This window comes from Pristis pectinata, chromosome 2 (assembly GCF_009764475.1).
Source record: "Pristis pectinata isolate sPriPec2 chromosome 2, sPriPec2.1.pri, whole genome shotgun sequence".
NCBI classification, from domain to species: domain Eukaryota; kingdom Metazoa; phylum Chordata; class Chondrichthyes; order Rhinopristiformes; family Pristidae; genus Pristis; species Pristis pectinata.
The window spans coordinates 9,435,252-9,448,793 of NC_067406.1; the positions used below are offsets into that span (position 1 = coordinate 9,435,252).

General features: G+C 46.1%; 1 protein-coding gene across 1 annotated transcript in view; it reads right to left on the minus strand.

The window, feature by feature from the left end:
• Positions 1-13,542, minus strand: part of LOC127580080 (dedicator of cytokinesis protein 2-like) — a 1,107,748-nt gene that overhangs the window by 771,501 nt on the left and 322,705 nt on the right. The window contains 2 exon segments of the mRNA XM_052033289.1: positions 4,787-4,857; positions 10,868-10,979. Of these exon segments, the coding sequence (XP_051889249.1) occupies positions 4,787-4,857; positions 10,868-10,979 (183 nt within the window).

Sequence of the window (13,542 nt, forward strand, 5' to 3'; positions counted from 1 at the left end):
AAGCCCATGTGGAATGAGCTGCAGGGGAAGTGGTAGAGGTGGGTACAATAACAATGTTTAAAGACAGTTTAACAAATACATGGATAGGAAATGTTCAGAGGGCTATGGGCCAAACACGGGCAAATGGGGCTAGCTTCGATGGGCATCTTAAGATAAGATATCTTTATTAGTCACATGTACATCGAAACACACAGTGAAATACATATTTCTGCGAAGTGTTCGGGGTGCAGACTGCAAGTGTCGCCACGCTTCCGGCGCCAACATAGCATGCCCACAACTTCCTAACCCGTACATCTTTGGAATGTTGGATGAAACTGGAGCACCCGGAGGAAACCCATGCAGACATGGGGAGAACGTACAAACTCCTTACAGATGGCGGCCGGAATTGAACCCGGGTCGCTGGTGCTGTCAAACATTATGCTGACCGCTACACTACCGTGCCTGCCTGGACGAGTTGTGTACACAAAGGGCCCGTTTCTGTGCTGTCTGACTCTGTGATATGGTCAACTTACAATGTAATTCATAAATAAACATAACAAGATCTATCCATTAGTTTTTACCAAACCCAGAGATTAAATGTGGAAGCCCTGATAGCAAAACACTCTGGGAGACACCCTGGATTAGTACAAATGATGGGGTAAATCTCAGTGGGCTTAGAACGAGGGATAGAGGGTATAATACTCCAGGCTGCATCAGAGGTCAATGCTGTGCTAGGATGGAGTGGGGTGTAGCAGAGGAGGCTGCACCTGGGTTGGGGATGGAACATTTGCGTTATATCCACACTTCAGGCAGGAGGGGAGTGGGGCCACTCCTGGATTAACAGCTCCTGGATAGTAAAGGGATATGGGTTAGAAGCAGGCAAATGAGACAGGCTCAGGTTGGCATGCATGAGGTGGGCCGAAGGGCCTGTTTCCCTGCTATCTAACTCCGTGACCCACTGGGCTGTTGAGTGGCAAAGCCAGGTGACTGTTTGCTGCCCTTCCCCATTGATCTATTGCCTGGAGATTCAATGAGAAACGAGAGTTGCCCGCAGCCTTAATGAGTCAGTCCCTCTACCATCCAGCACCTCGGCTGCTCCCCATCCCTCCAAAGTCTTTGATCGAGAAAATGCAAGACAGCTCAGCCAGTGAAACGAAGGCTCATTCTGACCAGAGGTTCCGTCTGCTCTATTTATTTACTTTTCAGTACAGAGTCTTCGACTCATACGGCACAGAAACAGGCCCTTTGGCCCAACTGGTCCATGCCGACCAAGAAGGCCATCTAAGCTAGCATTTGGCCCATATCCCTCTGAACATTTCCTATTCAAGTACCTGTCCAAGTGCCTTTTAGAAGTTGTTATTGTACCTGCATCAACCACTTCCTCTGGCAGCTCATTCCATGTACAAGCCACCCTTTGTGTAAAAAAAGTTGCCCTTCAGGTTCCCATTAAATCTTTCCCCTCTCACTTTAAACCTATGCCCTCCAGTTCTTGATTCCCCGACCTCAGGAAAAAAAGACTGCGTGCCCCTCAGGATTTTATACACCTCTGTACGATCGGGCAGAAGATACAAAAGCCTGAAAGCACGTACCACCAGGTTCAAGGACAGCTTCTATCCCACTGTTGAACAGTTCCCTAGAACAATAAAATGGTCTCTTGACCTGACAATCTACCTCGTTATAGCCTTGCACCTCACTGTCTGCCTGCTCTGCACTTTCTCTGTAACTGTAATGCTTTATTCTGCACTTGTTATTGTTTTTCCTTGTACTACCTCAATGCACTGTGTAATGAATTGATCTGTACGAACGGCATGCAAGACAAGTTTTTCACTGCACCTCGGTACATGTGACAATAATGAACCAATTTACCAATTTACCTCCAAGAAATAAAGTCCATGCCTAGCTCTGGATGTTGGCAGCACTGGATGGACCAGCATACATTGCACACATCCCCTTTTACCCTAAACGAGTGATCATTTCAGCGGAGATTTTAACAGTCAGCCACATTGCTGTGGATATGCAGTCACTTGTAGGCCAGAACAGGTAATAATGGTATGTCTATCTGAGGCATCTGAAGCACTTGGTGATGCTGAATTTGTGTGCAGTTCTGGTCACCTACTGACAGGAAATATATTAATAAGCTTGAAGAGTGCAGAGAAAATTGACAAGGATGTTGCCGGGACCTAAGGAGCTGAGTTATCGGGAAAGGTTGAATAGGCTAGGAATTTATTCCCTGCAGCGCAGAAGAATGAGGGGAGATCTTGCAGAGGGATACAAAATTATGAGGGGTATAGATAGGGTAAATGCATGCAGGCTTTTTCCCCTAAGGTTGGGTGAGACTAGAACTAGAGGACATAGGTTTAGGGTGAAGGGTGAAATATATAAGGGGAATCTGATGGTGATCTTCTTCAGAGAGCATAGAACATAGAATTGGAAGTGAATGTTCAGGGTGCATGGGATTCTAATCAAGTGATTTGCTTTGTTCTGGATAGCGATAAGCTTCTTGAGAGTCAGTGGCACTGCGCACATCCAGGCAAGTGTAGGGTATCCCATCACGCTCCTAACTTGTGCCTTGTAAGTGATGGAAAGACCTTGGGATCTCAGGAGGTGGGTTACTTACTGCAGGGGTACCCAGCCTCCGAGCTGCTCTTGCATCCATGTGACTTATCCAGTTAACTTTCTGGTCAGCAGTGAGCACCCTCCCCCCCAGAATATTGATGGTGAGGTACTCAGTGCTGGTAATGCCATTGAACAACAAGCATGAGTGGTTGGACTCTTTTGTTGGAGACGGTCATTGCCGAACACATTTATGGCACAAGTATTACCTGCCACTTATCAGGCTGTGTCTGATTGTCGTCTCTGTCCTCCTGCCTGTAAGAATGGATTACTTCATTTGCCGAGAAGCTGAACATTGTGTAACCATCTGCAAACATCCCCACTTCTTAACTTATGATTGAAGGAAGGTCATTGATGAAGCAGCTGAAGATGGTTGGGCCCAGGACACTACCCTGAGGAACTCCTGGACCAGGAGTCTGATCTCACTCAGTCTCTTCCTTTGTGTGAGAGATGACTCCAACCACTGGAGTGCTTTCCCTTTGATGCCCATTGACAGTTTTACCTGGGCTCCTTGATGCCCCACTTGAACAACTACTACCTTGAAGTCAAGGGCAGTTTCTCTCACCTCACCTCTGAAATTTAGCTCTTTGGTCCATGTTTGGACCAAGTCTGGAGCTGAGTGGTCCTGGTGAAACCCAAACCGGGCATCAGTGAGCAGGTTGTTGGTAAGTGCCACTTGATGGCATCGTTGGTGGCAGCTTCCAACACTTTGCTGATGATTGGGAATGGACTTGGTTAGTCAATAGCTTGCCAGACTGGGTTTGTCCTGCTTTTTGTAAACAGGATCTACCTGAGCAATTTTCCACATTGTCATGTGGATGCCAGTGCTGTAACTGTACTGGAGCAACTTGGCTGGAGGTGAAACCAGCTCAGGAGTGCAGGTCCTCAGTACTACAGCCGGGATGTTATCTGGTCCCATAGGCCTTGTTAGTCTTGGCCTCTGGGTCACTCATTCAGTTGATTAACCACTGCACCACCACCTTCAGGAAAGGTGGGGAAAGACGGCAAACTGGTTCAAGTTCAAGTTACTTTATTGTCATTCATCCATGCTATAAAAACACATGGCGGAACGAAATGTCGTTTCCCCCAGACTCACACAACAGAGGACATACATAGGACAGAAGACATACAATAAATACAAACAAAACACAAAAAAAATAGTGCAAGTACAAATAGTGCAAAAAAAGGTACATACAAAATACAAATTTAGTGCAGAGTCAGTGCAAAACCAAGTTGGACAAGAGAAATACAAGCTCAGTGTGTTGTACTCATTGTATAAACTTGTTCAGCAGCAGCCAAAGTTCTTATACGCCGTTGTGCAAACCAGAGCTTTTGAAGTGGCATTTATCGACCAGGGTATTCAGGAGCCTGACAGCCTGGGGGAAAAACTGTTGTGCAATCTAGTAGTTCTGGCCCGGATGCTCCGGTACCGCTTGCCAGACGGCAGTGGGACAAATAGGTCATGGGAGGGATGAGAGGGGTCGTCTATGATTCTATAAACCTTACGTGTACATCGTGTATTGTAAATATCCGAGATGGAGGGAAGAGGTACTCCAATGATCTTTTTTGCTGTACTCACAATTCTCTGCAAAGACTTACGGTCAGAGATGTTACAGTTACCATACCAGGCATTGATGCAGCTGGTCAGGACACTCTCAATGGTACCCCTGTAGAATGTGGTGAGGGTGGGGGAGGGCAGGTTTGCTTTTTTCAGCCGCCGTAAAAAGTGGAGATGCTGCTGTGCCTTCTTGGCGAGGGAAGAGATGTTAGTTGACCAGGACAGGTCGTCTGCTATATGTATTCCTAAGAACTTATAACGGCTGACTCTCTGTACAATGATGCCATTGATGCACAGGGGTAAGTGGTCAGCTTGAGCCTTTCTAAAATCCACAATCATCTCTCTTGTTTTGTCCACGTTCAAGGAGAGATGGTTGACTGAGCACCAATCTGCCAGCCTCCGTGTGATCAATTTTCAGCCCCCTCCACTCCAATTTAATTATTGACACCCAACTGCATGCCAAAGGGCCTGTTTTGTCCTGTACTGTTCCATATTCTCTGTTCTATTGGTGATATTAATTCGACACAGCAGTGGGAACTGAAGCTGGGACCTTGGTCCATCTGGGACGTCATTCCACCTAGTATTACACCGAGGGAGATCAAAGTTCAGGGTAACCATCATTTAACAGCAGCCTACCTCAATAAGACTGGATCAAAGATTGTTGCAACATCTTGAAGGACAGTCGGCAAGTACTTGAGGGAAGCTCCCTGGAATGGGAAAAGGAAAGGAGTGTGATTAAGTTATGGGACATCAGGACCTTGTGCTGGTCAATCAATGATGTCCACTTGCATTCAATCTTATAACACAGAAGGATACCATTTAGCCCCTGGGCTTTATGCCGGCTCCCCGGGCAGCAATCCCATTGGTCACACTTCTCCTCACTTTGTTTCCCTGTAGCCCTCTCTTTCAAATTCTCCCTCAAATGTCCAAAAGCTCCCTTGGATTCTTCAAAGTTCAAGTACTTATAAGTATGCATATTTTTCTGCTGTTAACCATGTCAGAGACTCATTAGACTCATACAAAAGTAGGCCCATTCATCACAATACAAAGAGATTTTCTATCAATGTTATCTCCTGGTTTATTGGAGACACAAGAGACTGCAGATGCTGGAATCTGGAGCAACACACAAGATGCTGGAAGAACTCAGGGGATCAGGCAACATCTGTGGAGGGAAATGTCCGAGATGAAGGGTCTCAATCCGAAACGCAGACTGCCTATTTCCCTCAACGGATGCTGAGTTCATCCAGCATCTTGTGTGTTGCTCCTTATTTCCTGGTTTTCACAGATTTTTGTAAATCTACCTTTTCTAATGGATCTGGGATTGAGTATGACACAGGGGTGTAGGTGGCCGGCCACTGATTGCAGGTGAGGTCAAGACAGCAAAAACTAGGGACACAGATGTAGTGATCAGATGGAAAAAGAAACTGAGGTGAGAGAGTTGAGAGGATTGCCCCAACTCAAAACCCTTCCTACCTCTCCCTGCTCCCCCACCAGTGTAGTTGCTCCACCAGTTGAAGGTTCAAAACTGCAAGTACTTCACTAACTCCTGACTCGGATTGATAGGCCATTCATGGTTGTCCTTTTGGTGACACTGCCTGGCAAGTTGTCAGTGAATTAGCTAACAAGGAGTCCACACGCGGGTTGCCTTCAGCTCCTGCCTGCCATCTGCTACCACTCCATTCTGCTCCACAAGAAAATGAAGGCAACCTTCTCATTCACAACTCATTGCCAGGACACGAGGGACTGGGTTATAGAGAGAGGTTGGGCAGGCTAGGACTTTATTCCTTGGAGTGTAGGAGACTGATGGGTGATCTTATAGAGGTATATAAAATCACAAGGGGCATAGATAGGTTGAACGCACATAGTTTTTTTCCCAGGGAAAGGGAATCCAAAACTAAAGGGCATAGGTTTAGGGTGAGAGATGAAAGATTTAATAGGAACCTGAGGGACAACTTCTTCATCCAGAAGGTGGTGCATATATGGAACGATAACATGGTTGAGGCAGGTGCAATATTTAAATGGCCATCTACACCCCTCTAATATTTTATGGGCAGGCACGGTAGTGTAGCAGTTAGTGTAATGCTATTACAGGGCCAGCAACCTGGGTTCAATTCGCACCGCTGTCTGTAAGGAGTTTGTACGTTCTCCCTGTGACTGTGTGAGTTTCCTCCGGGTGCTCCGGTTTCCTCCCACATTCCAAAAACGTACGGATTAGGAGTTGTGGGCATGCTGTGTTGGTGCCAGAAGCGTGGCGACACTTGCGGGCTGCCCCCAGAACATTCTACGCAAAAGATGCATTTCACTGTGTGTTTCGATGTACATGTGACTAATAAAGATATCTTATCTTATCTTAACTTAAAAGACTTTGGGACAGCTACGTGGAGAGGAAAGGTTCAGAGGGATATGGGCCAAACGCGAGCAAATGGGGGTCCCTTAAATGGGCATCTTGGTCGGCATGGATGAGTTGGGCCGAAGGGCCTCTTTCCATGATGTATTACTCTATGACTCTATGACACTATGACACTTCTGGAAGGTGGTGTATATGTCTGGACCGTATCCACAAATCCATTCTCCAGTTGGAAGGAGCCCCGCTTGAGAGGGACTGACTGGATAGGTACTGAGAGCCTGTCTACCCTTATGCAGAGTCTGGAATAAAGGGTCAATGTTACAGGATAAGGGGTTGACTGCTTAGCACTGAGAAGAGGACAAGTTTCATCGCAGGAGTTATGGATCTGGAATTGAGTACGACAGAGCAGGCATGGTAGTGTCGCGGTTAGCATGACGCTATTACAGCGCCAGCAGCCCCGGTTCAATTCCAGCCGCTGTCTGTAAGGAGTTTGTACATTCTCCCTGTGTCTGTGTGGGTTTCCTCCAGGTGCTCCAGTTTTCTCCCACATCCCAAATTCCAGTTGTGGGCATACAATGTTGGCGCCGGAAGCATGGTGACACTTGTGGGCTGTCCCCAGAACACTCTACGCAAAAGATGCATTTCACTGTGTGTTTCGATGTACATGTGCCAAATAAAGATATCTTTAGATGACCAGCCACTGATTTCAGGTGAGGTCAAGACAGCAAGAATTAGGGACACAGATATGGCGATCAGCTGGAAAGAGAAACTGAGGTGAGAGTGTTGAGAGGATTGTCCCACCAAGAGAGGCTGACTCACTGTCGGGTCTGTACTCTTTGCAGCTGAGAAGCATGAGGAGTGACTTTATTGAGAGATACAAGATCCTTTGGAGGCATGACAGGGCAGATGTTGAGACGTTTCCACTTGGGAGAGTCTCAAACAAGGCGACATAGTTTAGGGGCTGGTCATTTAAAAGTGAGGTGTGCAGAAATGTCTTTTTGCAGAATCTCAGGAATTCTCTACCTCGAAAGTGGTGCAGGATTGATCATTAGAAGTATATGAAGGTAGATAACATTTTGAAAGATCGGGGAATCAAGGGCTATGGGAAAAGGTACAGAAGAGGAGTTAATGCCTGGGGTAGATCAACCATGATCATATTGAATGTCAGGGCAGGCTTGAGAGGCCAAGTGGCCTACTTCTGCTCCTATTTTCTTGCGATATTGTGTTGTTAGATACATGACATCATATGGCGGAGTAGACTCGGGAGTTATATGGTTCATGCCTGCCCCTATTTCTTATGTTTGTTGGAGGATTCATCTGTGCTCTTCTCTATTCTCTCTCATATTTCATTTCTCCCTCCACACATCTTAGAACATAGAACAGTACAGCACAGTACAGGCCCTTCGGCCCATGATGTTTTGCCGACATCTTCTTGCATCATTGAGAGTGGCCAGGTATCCACCCTGGGTGTGTATGTGAGGAGGTGATCGGGAGTCCAGTGCATCAACACACTCACTCTCACAGACACGTGGATCGGTTCCACAAGAACACAATAAAACAGGAGCGGGAGTAGGCCTCTAGGTACCGTAAGCCTGCCCCACCATCCAATACGCAGCAACAAACAAGATGCTGGAGGAACTCAGCGAGTCAGACAATATCTGTGGAGAGAAATGGACAGTCCATGTTTCAGGTCAACAAAGAGTCTTGACCCAAAACGTCCACCGTCCATTTCACAGAACATACAACATTACAGCACAGTACAGGCCCTTTGGCCCACAACATTGTGCCAACATTTTATCCTGCTCTAAGATCTATCTAACCCTTCGCTCCCACATAGCCTTCCATTTCCCTATCATTCATGTGTCTATCTAAGAGTCTCTTAAATGTCCCTAATGTATCTGCCCCCAACAACCTCTGCCAGCAGTACGTTCCACGCACCCACCATTCTCGGGTGAAAAACTTGCCCCTGACATCCTCCTTATACCTTCCTCCAATCACCTTAAAATTATGTCCCCTCGTGTTAGCCATTGTCGCCCTGGGAAAAAGTCTCTGACAGTCCACTCGATCTATGCCTCTTATCATCTTGTACACCTCTATCAAGTCACCTCTCATCCTCCTTCTCTCCAAAGAGAGAAGACCATAAGACCACAAGACAAAGGAGCAGGTCGGCCATTTGGCCCATCGAGTCCGCTCCGCCATTCTATCATGAGCTGATCCATTCTCCCATTTAGCCCCACTCCACCGCCTTTCACCATAACCTTTGATGCCCTGGCTACTCAGATACCTATCAATCTCTGCCTTAAATACACCCAATGACTTTGCCTCCACAGCCGCCCGTGGCAACAAATTCCACAGATTCACCACTCTCTGGCTAAAGAAATTTCTCCGCTTCTCTGTTCTGAATGGGCACCTTTCAATCCTGAAGTCATGCCCCCTTGTACTAGACTCCCCTACCATGGGAAACAACTTTGCCACATCTACTCTGTCCAGTCCTTGTAACATTCAAAATGTTTCTATGAGATCCCCCCTCATTCTTCTGAACTCCAAGGAGTACAGCCCAAGAGCTGTCAAATGTTCCTCATATGTTAACCCTCTCATTCCTGGAATCATTCTAGTGAATCTTCTCTGAACCATCTCCAACGTCAGCACGTCCTTTCTTAAATAACGAGCCCAAAACTGCACACAGTACTCCAAGTGAGGTCTTACCAATGCCTGATGGAGCCTCAACATCACATCCCTGCTCTTATATTCTATTCCTCTAGAAATGAATGCCAACATTGCATTCGCCTTCTTCACCACCGACTCAACCTGGAGGTTAACTTTCAGGGTATCCTGCACGAGGACTCCCAAGTCCCTTTGTATCTCTGAATTTTGAATTTTCTCCCCATTTAAATAATAGTCTGCCCATTTATTTCTTCTATCAAAGTGCATGACCATACACTTTCCAACGTTGTATTTCATTTGCCACTTCTTTGCCCATTCTCCTAGTCTATCAAAGTCTCTATACAGATTCTCTGTTTCCTCAACATTACCTGCCCCTCTACCTATCTTTGTATCATCGGCAAACTTAGCCACAAAGCCATTTATTCCATAATCCAAATCGTTGATATACAATGTAAAAAGAAGCAGCCCCAACATGGACCCCTGCGGAACTCTACTGGTAACCGGCAGCCAACCAGAATGGGATCCCTTTATTCCCACTCCCTGTTTCCTACCAATCAACCAATGCTCTATCCATGCTCATAACTTTCCTGTAATTCCATGGGCTCTTATTTTGTTTAGCAGCCTCATGTGCACTAAACATGTGAAAAGCCTTAGCTCGCTCAATCTATCCTCATAAGGCATGCTCTCCAATCCAGGCAGCATCCTGGTAAAAAGTGTGGTCTAACCAGAGTTCTACAGAGCTGCAACATTACCTCTCAACTCTTGAACTCAATACCCCGACTAATAAAGACCAACACACCATACGCCTTCTTAACAACCCTATCAACCTGCGCAGCAACCTTGAGGGATCTATGGACATGGACCCCAAGATCCCTTTGTTCCTCCACACTGCTAAGAGTCCTGCCACTAACCTTGTATTTTGCCTTCAAATTCGATCTCCCGAAGTGTATCACTTCACACTTTTCCAGGTTGAACTCCATCTGACACTCCTCAGCCCAAGTCTGCATTCTGTCAATACCCTGTTGCAATCTACAGCAACCTTCTACACTGTCCACAACACCACCAACCTTTGTATCATACAACCTTTGTATCCCCTCACCGATGCTGCTCTGACCTGTTGAGTTCCTCCAGCATTTTGTAGGTTGCTCCAGATTCCAGCATCTGCAGTCTCTTGTGTCTCTACCGTTCGACATGATCATGGCTGATCTACCCCAGATCTCATGTCCTCTTCTGTGCCAGTTCCCCACACCCCTCAATTCCTCCATCTTTCAAATATTTATGTATAAAAGCACAAAAGGAGACAATTCAACCCATCGGTTCCACGTTGGCTCTCGACCAGAGCCACTCACTAGTTCCGTACCCCAGACCCTTCCCCGTAGCCATGCAAATTTTGTCCAATCCACTCCTGAAGGCCACGATGGAACCTGCCTTCACCACATCTGAAAGCAGAAAATGATAGAATGCTCAGCAGGACAGGCCGCAGCTGTAGGAAGAGATTCAGAGTTAACACTTCAGATCTGGGACCCTTCACTGTTCTGACGAAGGGTCTTCGACCGGAAACACTGCATCTCTTTCCACAGATGGGGCCTGACCTGCTGAGTGCGTCCACTATTTTCCGTTTTTATTTTAGGTTTCCAGCATCTACCGGCATTTTTCTGATTATCCCATCTGCCTTACAGATTCCAACGATGCTCCCTCATGTTTACCTGCATAAGTAAAGTGTTCCCTTCCAGTGTTGACTTCATCAGGATGTTAAATTTCTCAAACAGTGTTTGCAATGATTCTTCATATTCCTTCTTTTCCTTTCCCTCATAGAGCCTGAAACAAGTCAACATTTGGTCAACAATGTCTTTACCCTTTTGTCCGTCATTAATCAGGTTTTTATAGCCATATTGGGAGGATGATCAAGAAAGTCAAAGATAAGCGGAATCTTGATCAGCTGAGTAAGTGGGCTGAGGAATGGCAAATGGAGTTTAATGCAGGTAAGCGCAAGATGTCAAATCAAGGTAGGACTTTCACAGTGAACAGCAGGGCCCTGGAGAGTGATGTAGAACAGAAGGATCTTAGCACTCAGGTATATGGTTCCCTGTAAGTGGAGTCACAGTGAAGAAGCTTTTTGGCATGTTGGCCTTCATCAGTCAGGGCATTGAAGATAGAAGTTGGGAGATCATAGAATGATTGTACAGGATGCTGGCGAGGCCGCACTTAGAGTATTGCGTTCAGTTTTGGCCGCCCTGCTAAAGGAAAGATGTTATAAAACTGGCAAGAGTGCAGAAAAGATTTACAAGGATATTGCCAGGATTTGGGGGACTGAGTTATAGGGAGAGGATGGACAGGCTAGGACTTTATTCCTTGGAGCGTAGGAGAGTGAGAGATGATCTTATGGAGGTGTATAAAATCATAATGGCTTAGATAGGGTGAATGCACTCAGTCTTTTTCCCAGGGCTGGGGAATCAAGAACCAGAGGACATGGGTTTAAGATGAGAGGAGAAAAATTTAATAGGAACTTTTGAGGAGTAACATTTTTGCACAAATGGTGGTATGTACGTGCAATGAGCTGCCAGAGGAAGTGATTGAGGCAGGTATAACAAGAACTTCTAAATGACAGTTGGACAGGTACATGGATCAGAAAGGTTTAGAAGGTTATGGGCCAAACGCAGGCAAATGGGACTGGATGGGCATCTTGGTCGGCATGGACTAGTTGGGCCGAAGGGCCTGTTTCTATGTTACATGACTCTATCAATGACCAGTTCTTGCACCAGCAGCCATCCCAGCCTTCTCCAAGGTGCACTTCTCCAAGTTCTCCAGTTTCCTCCCACATCCCAAAGACATGTGGGTTTGCTGGGTAACCTGGCTACTGTAAACTACCCCTTGTGAAGGAGGCTGGTGGGAAAATCAGGGGGGAGTCAAAGTCATAGAGCCATACAGCATGGAAACAGGCCCTTCGGCCCAACTGGTCCGTGCTAACCAAGATGCCCATCTAAGTAAGTCCCATTTCCTGCATTTGGCCCATATCCCTCCATAGCTTTCCTATCCATGTACCTGTCCAAGCACCTGTTAACTGTTATTGTTGTATCTGCCTCAACCACTTCCTCTGGCAGCTCATTCCATACACCCGCGACAGTCTGCGTGATAGAGTTGCCCTTCAGGTCCCTATTAAATCTTTCTCTTCCCACCTTAAACCTACGTATGCCCTCTGGTTTTTGAATCTCTTTCCCTGGCAAAATGACTGTGTCCATTCACCCTATTTATGCCCAATGGCATACTGTAGATAGGGTGAGAGAGTAAGTTACAGGGAAATAAATAGGGGAATGGGATTGATTGGATTAAGAACCAGTATAAACTCAATGGGCTGAATGGCCTGGATTACAAATCCAGCAACAGAACCTTGCTACATCAGGACACTTTATCCCGAGAATGTAAAAGATGTGACATGAATGCAGGGCTCTTTCGAAACCTGTGGCTACCAGCAGCGAGTTTCCATCACTAAGCCGTTCCTGTGTGCCTCCCTATTTCAGAACTGATCTCCCCGTCCTATCCTTTACTCTGTCAGCCCCAGAAAGGGTGCATCCCAGGACTGACAAATGTATATTCCCTGCAGTTTCCAACTCGACTGTCCATCTCTGTCAGAGTGAGTCAAATTGATCCTTTATTGGCATTCTTGTTAAACTGCCAAATCTGTGGGAAAGTTTCCTCGGGGACAACGTTCAAGAAAATAAAAAGATTTTTAGTTACACAGAACCTTTCAATCAAAGGAGCTTCACTGCCAATGAATTATTGCTGGAGTGTGGGCATTGTGGTATGTAGCGTAATGCAAGAGCAAAAATGTGTGTATAAAAACAATTCAAGAATGATGGGGTCACTGGAATGCACAGCATCCTGTGCCCATACCTAATTACTGCTGGTGGCAGTGAGCTGCCTTCTTGAACTGCTGCAGTCTTTCTCGTGAAGGTAATCCCACAGTGAAGCTGGGTAGGGAATTTAGATCCAGTGAAGGACCAATGATATATTTCCAATTGGGACAGTGTGTACAGAAGCCTGAAGAACCACCCTCAATGATTCAGGAACAGCTTCTTCCCCTCCGCCATCAGATTTCTGAATGGTCCCTGAACCCATGAACACCACATATTTATTCCTTTTATTATTGCACTATTTCTTTATTTTTGTATTTTGTTGTAATTTTATGTCTTTGCACTATACTGCTGTCACAAAACAACAAATTTCACGTCATATAAGTCAGAGATAATAATTCTGCTTCTGATTGGATTGGCAACTGTTAATGGTGGTGTTCCCATGTGGCTTCTGTCCTTGTTGCATTTACTGGTAGGGACACTGCTGAAATAGTCTGGGTGAATAATTGAAAGGCATTTTGTGGATGGTA